The sequence below is a fragment of the Dromiciops gliroides genome, chromosome 4, assembly GCF_019393635.1.
Source record: "Dromiciops gliroides isolate mDroGli1 chromosome 4, mDroGli1.pri, whole genome shotgun sequence".
Classification (NCBI taxonomy): Eukaryota; Metazoa; Chordata; class Mammalia; order Microbiotheria; family Microbiotheriidae; genus Dromiciops; species Dromiciops gliroides.
Window position 1 is genome coordinate 180134318 of NC_057864.1, and position 8178 is coordinate 180142495.

The 8178-nt window shown below is 48.0% G+C and overlaps 1 protein-coding gene across 1 annotated transcript; it reads right to left on the reverse strand.

The window, feature by feature from the left end:
* Positions 1-903: 903 nt before the first annotated feature.
* On the reverse strand, positions 904-8141 carry LOC122753322 (tubulin gamma-1 chain). The gene is made up of 11 exons (XM_044000685.1): positions 7919-8141; positions 7392-7504; positions 7004-7171; positions 6186-6254; positions 5841-5920; positions 5264-5390; positions 3379-3465; positions 3111-3260; positions 1853-2005; positions 1576-1737; positions 904-1361 (listed from the first exon to the last, which is right to left on the reverse strand). Exons 1-11 carry the CDS (start codon positions 7965-7967, stop codon positions 1164-1166), a joined length of 1356 nt encoding a protein of 451 aa, XP_043856620.1. The 5' UTR covers positions 7968-8141; the 3' UTR covers positions 904-1163.
* Between the last annotated feature and the right edge of the window lie 37 nt (positions 8142-8178).

Here is an 8178-nt window from a genome sequence, read left to right on the forward strand (position 1 = left end):
GAGGGGGAGGGGCGCCAGCACTTCCCACACAGAAGAGACCCTGAGGGCCTAAGGCTTTCTAATCTCAGCCTAAAGGTAGGGTCCCCAAATCAAAATAAATTTCCACAATAGAGCTCCTAAAGCCCTTGGAGGTTCCAAGAACATATTTTGTTTCCTCCCCATTCTCTAGGACTAGAGGCCCAGAATCACATGGGGCTTATAAAGCTGTTCTCATCCACTTATAGACAGTGAGGGAGGTTGTACAGCACCTCACTGATGAGCAGAATCCTGCTGTCTGGAAATGCCATCAGTGGAAGGCTCTGGATCTTAAAAATACCTGCACATCTCCCCAATGAGAGCAGACAAGAGCTACTCAGAGTAGAGTCAACATGGGAGAGCCCGCCAGCTTTGCTTATAGTCCTTGGGGGCATCTCCTTCCTGGAAACTCTTGCATATTCTGACCTAGTTGTCTTGACTGTTAACCTCCCTGTGTTCTCTTCCTTCTGACTCCTGACCTTCTCATCTGATCCCTGGTTCTGACCTACAATATGCTTGCTCCGAGCCCATCACCTGACCAGGTCCCAATACTATTAGTAAAGCAATGTGGCCTAAGCCTTGTTGTGGGGGTGGAAAGCTGAGGCAACATGGCCTTCCCATACTGAAGCGAGGCAGCCTGGAATGTGAAGAGGGACTGAACCAGAGAGGCAGACTTAAGTGTCTCTTGGGCTGGCCCTCTTCTTAGGTCTGGAGCAGCATTTAGGGACAGGGGAGCCACGGTGAAGAGGGAGCCATCTTAGTTTGCAAACCCAGAGTTGGGAAAACTGGAATGAGGGAGGACCTTGTCCCTCAACTACTCCACCCAACCTCCTCCAACAGGAATAAGAAGGGATGTGGGTACATCATCCACAGTCCACAGACTTTTGCTAGCTCTTACATCCAGTGCTTTATTAGAGATAAAGTCTCATCAGAGGGATAGTAGTAAGCCTGAGCAGTGGGCTGTTGCCCTGTGTGTGTGTGTGTGTGTGTGTGTGAACACACTGTAGTAAATGAATGAAATCAGGGATGCTTCTCCTATGCTTCATTCTCAGAGCCCTTGGGGCAGAAAGATGGCCAGGTAGGCTATCATAGAGGCACAGCAGTAAGGCAAGTAAATAAAGGCCATTGTCCTTGGAGTAGTGAGGAGGTCACTGTTCCTGGGTCCCCCAGGAGATGTAGTCGGGCCTGGTGGCGGCATGATATTCATCAATGAGCTGCTGCACAATCTCCCTCGATGTGTCCAGCTCATCGAAGTTCTCCTTGAAGATGTCCTCCTTGCGGAACTGCTCCAGGAAGGCCTCCCGCTTCCGCAGTTTATCATACTGGCGGCACGTTCTCTCAAACAGCTATGAGTTAGGAAGAGAGAAATGAAGAAGACAAATCACAGAGAATTTAGTGGCACTGTGGCTTGGGGGAACCATAATGACTGGTGTTGACCTTCTATTCCCACTCAATGTACAAAAAGCCAGAGGTATGGTAACCTATGAGGGTCTGTAAAAAGTTGTAGAAAAGAATGTAGTAACAGTGAAGAAGGGGATAAGAAAGGGTTCGATCACTCACAGAGGAGATGCTAGTGTGGTTGGCCATCATGAGTCCACTGACTCGGTGGGCAGATGGCAGATAGGGTGACTTCCGAGACAGTGCCACCTGGATGCTTGCTGGGCCCCAGGGGATGAAATTGGCCAACTTTCGTTCTCGGATCCTTTGCAAGCTCTTGTGGACCTAGGGCATGGGTAGGGGAGAATGAGGGCATGGGAAAAGTACATTTAGTTGCTGGCCTGAAGGTCCAGAGACTCTCCCTTAGCAGTAGCAAGTGTTAGGTAGGGGAATTACCTACCTGGGTAGGGTCCACCTCTCCCTGGATAATGTTGAGGATGGCAATGTAGCAGTGGTTGGTCTGGCGATCCCTGCCTGTGGATACCATTACATTCTTAGGCTGCAGCAGCCGACGCATCACATCCAGCACTGTTGTCTTCCTCACACTGGCCACCTGAAGAGGTCAATTATAAGGGGACATGACAATGGCTGTGCACTGCCTAGATACACACAAAGATCTACACACAAAGTGACGAGAGGCCCACACTAACAGAGCTGACCAGGAGTAGTGTAGTTGCTTTGGGAATGCTCCCTAGCCCTAGCTGAATACTACAGAGTGGGTCAAAAGTCACGAAGGGTCTGATATTTTAATAACTTTGAACATTATTTTTTATTCCCCCCCCCTTTCTCTACGAATACAGATAATATATATTCTATACATACTGTATTTATTGCTATGGTATTATAAATTTAAAACAACAAATAAAGGAGTTTTAAAATATTGAAACCCTTTTGTGACTTTGTGACTTTTGGCCCACCCTGTAGAATAGATACACTTCTTTATATCTAGCCCAGGATTCACATTCCAGAGATGGAAGAACAGTCTGAAGGACTTCACTTTCTCTAGCTTTCAATCTGTACTGGCTATATGTTTTTGTTACCCTACCCCCTGGGCAATGAGGGTTAAGTGACTTGCCCAGGGTCACACAGCTTGGTTGCCGGTTTTCTTTCACCTCCATTCAGCACCACATGAGTAGGACTACAAAGCAAATGGTAATAGTAATCCATCCCACAGTTTGGGTTTGGCCAGGTGTCAAGTAAGTGTCAGGTGTTATCCACTGTGCCACCTAGCTGCCCCTGTACTGGCTACATGTTGAGAGAGGTGAGAAAAGAGAAAAGCTGCTGAGGTGGCCACGCACTAAACCTATATGGCCCTTAGTAAAACATGAGGGGAGACTTGGGAGAGGTCAGGGATTCATTTCTCTTCAGGCCAGCAAAAACCTAAATCTCAGACTCAAAACTGAGAAAGGAATCAGGAAACTCTTTAGTACAAGTCAGCTGCTTGCAGAGACAGAAAAAGAGAGGCACACTTTGGACCAGTCTTTCTGCCCCAAACCTCTGGGGTCTGCTCCCTGGGACAGGGTCCTGGGGCAGCATGCAGGGAAAAAGCAGGGGTTAGACCTGACCAGACTCTACCTAGCAAGCGATAACCCTGGAAGAGCTATGAAGAGGGTGGGTTTGGGAGTGGAAGGGGGGCAGGACTTAAGGCAGCTGCTTACCGACTGGTCAGTGGTGAGGGGGGTATATCCAGTCATGAGGAAGTGGAGCCTTGGTGTGGGAATAAGGGAGGCGATGAGGCCGATGAGATCATTATTCATGTAGCCAGGGTAGCGCAAGGTGGTGGTACTGGCTGACATGATGGTTGATACCTGTTTGGGAAGAGACACACCATTAGCCACAGTCCACAAAAGAGGATCGTCCCTTTCCCTAGGACCATCCCACAGCATGGAGAGACTAAAACAAAGGAGATGCACTGGAGGGGTTTACCAGCTGGTTGATCTGGGAGAAGGATGGATTCTGGATGTGCAGTCTGTCAGTAGCGATCCGATTCAAAGCTGTATTGTCCAGCACCACCTGAGGAGAGAAGCAAAGTCCCACTGCCAGGAAAATGGGCCAAGAGCTTAATCTCCCTAAATTATCATAGAATGCATTGTCAGAGAGCTCTGCCCGAGGCTGGGGGTCCTGGGATGAATTCCCCAAGAATCCCAAAGCTACAAAACACACCAAGGCCTATCAGAGAATAAGACATAGCATTTGGGGAAGGAGAGGGGAGATCTGGCCCAGAGAGTGGAAATGTCTTGATTTTGGAGTAGGACCCAGGCTATTAACCCTGTACTACCCTCATTCTCTCCCCTTCTCAATAGAAACCTTATAATTAACCAGTTAAACTTCACACTGTCCTCTATTCATAAATCCCTTGGCCCCTTTTCTATAGATGCTCAGACCTGGTCAAACCCAAGCTGTGGGATGGATTACTATTACCATTTGCCTTGTAGTCCTCCTCATGTGGTGCTGAATGGAGGTGAAGGGAATCCGGCAACCAAGCTGACTGGATCCACTACAAATTTACTTTATCCAAACTCAATCAGGCCCTCCCCTAGGACTTCAGCAAGATAATCCTTTTATTTCTCCCTATTTGTTTGTCTATCCCACTCTTTGCATAGACTGTTCTAAACCTAAGCTCTTAAAGCTGCACTAAGACTTTTGTATATCCAGCTCTAGTCTTTCTCCTGAGCTCCAGTCATTTATCTCAATTGTCTATTAGATATTTCAAACTTGATGTCTTGTAGGTATCTCAAACTCAACATGTTCAAAACAGAGCCTATCTTTACCTCCAAATTCACCCCGCTTCTAAACTTTCCTGTCTGCCAAGGGCACCACTATCCTTCCAGATTTACAACTTTGGCCTTATTGTCTCCTCGACCTCCCCCCACAAATCAAATCAGCTGCTAAGCCTTATCATTTCTACAGCTACAAGCTCTCTTGACTGTTTCCTTTTCTCTATTTGTATGGTCAACATCCTAGTTCAGACCCTCATCACCTTTTTGCATGGCTTAGGGCAATAGCCTCCTAATTAGTGTCCCTCCTTCTGCCCTCTCCCCCTTTCAACCCATCTTCCACATAGCTTTCAAAGTAATTTTCCTTAAGTACAAGCTTGATCCTAAGAGCCAGTCGGCATAGGGAATTGAGAGTTAGCCTCAGTGTCTGTCAAATACCTGGATTCAAGTTCTGCTTCTACTACAAACTGGCTGAATACTTGCTCTCAGTGTCCCAAGAAACTCTCTGAGTTGCTTAGAGAGTTCAAGGAATTTTTTTTGGTAGAGGAAGTTCCTCCCTGGGAGTTCCCACACTTATGAACACATAGGACAGGTTAAAAAATAAAGTCTAACCGCATCCCTCTCCTACTCAAAAAATTCTAATGGCTCTCTACTGCCTCTAAAACAAAATATCTTTTAAAGCCCTTCACAAGCTGACCCCAGTGTATCTTTCCAGACTTATATACCAATCCCCTCCTCTAACTCTACTGTCCAAACTGACAATGTCATGCTACACTCTTATCTCCCATCTCTGTTCCTTTGCACTAGCTGCGCCCTATGCCTAGAATGCACTTCCACCTTCCCTCTAACTCAATGAATCTCATGTGTCCCTTGAAACTCTTAGGTCCCCTCCCCCCAAAGATGGGAGTGGTCTCCTCCTAAACTTTAGGTTGTATTTACTTCATAAATTCATTTATGTATATTTTCTCTCCTGATGCCTTTGAGGGCAGGGTTTGTTTCACTTTTGTCTTTGTGTTCCCAGTACCTTACTAGTGTACTTGATTAGTAAATGCTTGCTGATTGATCCCAGACTTCTTTCCTGGGCCAGAGCTTACCACACAATCTGCATTTTGTGTCAGCCGCTTGAGGGTAAGCAGTGAATTATATGGTTGTACAACAACATCACTCATCTCATCTTGGTTGGGAAATACTGAATACGTCTGCACCAGCTTCTTGGGATATCTGTAAGGAGGAGGCAAGTAGAAAAAGGAGGCGCTGGGAGGGGAAATCACTATGAACAAAGGTGATCCCCTACCTGTCTCTTCCTACCACTCCCCCAGCTGTCTGGGTCCAATGGTGTGAATGATAATCGATTTTGGAGAGTAGGGATGAACGAAGGAGCTCAGGAAAAGAGAATAAGCCAACCTCTTGATTCCATTCCCTAGACCCTCTTCTTGGTACAATGACCCATTAGTATAACCAAGCTCCTGGTTGTAAGTCTGTCTACCTTTTCTGCCAGGGGAGGGGAGAGATATTTATTTTCTTCTCCCCAAAAGGTTAACATATAGTCAAAGGCATCATCTTGTCTTCGCTCCCATCATTACTCAAGAGATCAGTGGTTTTCTTTTGGGAAGTGGATAAGAATTAGCCCAGGATCTCCCTCCCTTTCCTATCACATATACACACACTTACCTGTCATTTAGTCTCTCTAGAAGGTAAGAACCCAGGCCAGAGCCTGTTCCCCCAGCAATAGAATGACACAGGACAAAGCCCTAGTGGGTAGAGAAAAGAATCCATTATTAGCTTCCACAGAGCAAAACTTCTCATACCTGCCAAAGCCTCACCCCTTATCCCCAATTAGTACAACTTAGGGATCTCAGAAAAGGAGGAACATAGCCCACTTTCTAGCCCCATGTCTATGTGAATAAAGTTTATAACCCAGAGCAAATACTTAGTAGGCTGGAGTTTTAACTATTGATGCCATAGAAAATGGTCCACTCTCATTTCCTTGTTTCCCCGAATCACAGGCTCTCTCACCTCCAGGCTGTCACTGCCATCTGCCTCCCGGTCTATGATGTCGAAGATGTCTTCATGAATCTTTTCCCCCTGTATAGAAATGAGTTAGGTCAAAGGACTTTGCCACAGAGTGTCCACCCCCACTTTTTTTTTTTGCAGGGCAATGAGGGTTAAGTGACTTGCCCAGGGTCACACAGCTAATAAGTGTCAAGTGTCTGAGACTGGTTTTGAACTCAGGTCCTCCTGAATCTAGGGCCAGTGCTTTATCCACTTCACCACCAAGCTGCCGCCCCACCCCGACCCCCACACACATACACACACTTTCTTTTTACAACATAGTTATTCCCTCAGACACATGTCTTCCTTAGAGACTATGGCCCAATTCCAGTAAGAGCTTCCACTACTGAGCCAAAATGAAGCTAGCATGCAATTTGTATATAACTCATTTAAGACACAGAACTTTCCACAGTAACCAACCTTCTCTTGGCATCACCACTTATTTCCCTTTGCTATGGCAGAGAAAATTATTGCTTGGGATGATAGGTTAGGAACTAGAATAGTCCTTTTAAATCACCTTGTCCAAGACACTCAACAGACCTAAAGCAGATGACTTGACCAAGGTCACAAAGAAATTAAATGGAAGATCCAGGATTTGGACATATTATTTGACTGTAAATCTAAGATCTTTCCACCATGGAACACTGCCACTGAATTTTCTCTCAGGGAAATAACATGATTCTCTCCCCATTCAAAGACACAACTAGAAACTTTCTAGCTTGGGGATATCACTGATTCCTGGAAACAGAAAGCATGGTCTTTGGCCAGCCTGGGCTGGGCACCTGTGAGAAGCCACTGGCCCAGTTGTTACCAGCCCCTCCACCATGTTCAGACAGGTAGATGTTCTCAGGATTGTAGAGTTTGGCATAGGGAGAGTTGAGAATGGAGTGGATCACTCGGGGCTCCAGGTCCAGCAGCACAGCCCTTGGGATGTAGTGTTCATCATCTGCCTGTCACAGTGAAAAGAAGTGACCCTTTGTCACCCATGACCTACCCAAGTCCCAAAGCCCTTGTCCTTTAATGCCCCTCCCCCCATGGCTTTAGTTCCTTTCTATTACAGGCCAGGCTCCTTTGTCCTTCCAGTCCCCTGAATGGCACTCTCGGCTTTCCTGTGCCCGAACCATGCCCTGCACTCCCACTAGTTCCCAGGCCCAGTACTCTAGGGGGCACCTGGTAGAAAAAGACGTCCTTTCGGTCTGTGCCCTCAGTGGCAAATTCCTCCACGATGCCCTCCGGGCTGATGCCGTGCTCAGCGCAGAGCTGTTTCCAGAATTCGAACCCAACTGTATGGAGGTGGGGACAGAAAGCCTGGGTCTGAGGCGTAGGAGGTGTTTAAACCCAGAAGATTGGGGGGGGGGGAGGGAGGGGACTGGATACCAACATCCTGGAGGGAATAGTGTCCGCTTGTCATCAGTAGGTGGCCTGGGTCCTGCCTGGCATACCAAGTGCTAGAAGTCATGACCCCTGGGTCTGGGGGAGGGTTGCTACCAGGAAGGCGGGGGGGATACCTGGATTTAGGGAGGAGTATGTTCACATCACGGGAAGAGAGGAGGCAGGACACCTGAGTCTAGGGTATGGTGGGGGGTCCCACCCCCGCCTGGGAGGAGGGGAGATGCCTGCGTCTGAGGGAGGAGTGGGTGGATCCCCAGGAGATGGGCTGGTGGAGGGGGCATCTGGATTCCGGGCCCGGCTCTCACTCTGGTTGCCGCACTGGCCTAGCTGCAAGGTGATGATCTCTCGCGGCATGGCTATTCGTTCCCGTGACCCAGGAGCCTCCTGCCTCCGGCGGCCGTAGCTACCTACCGCTCGCCTGCCCGCCAACTCGCTACTCCCACTGCGCGTGCGCAATCCATCCTCCGCGGTGCCTGATTGGTGGCGTGAGCAGCCCGCTCAGAAGGCGAAAGGGAAGTAAACAATTTTCACTGCCTCAGCGCTTCACTGATAGGCACTACGCCTG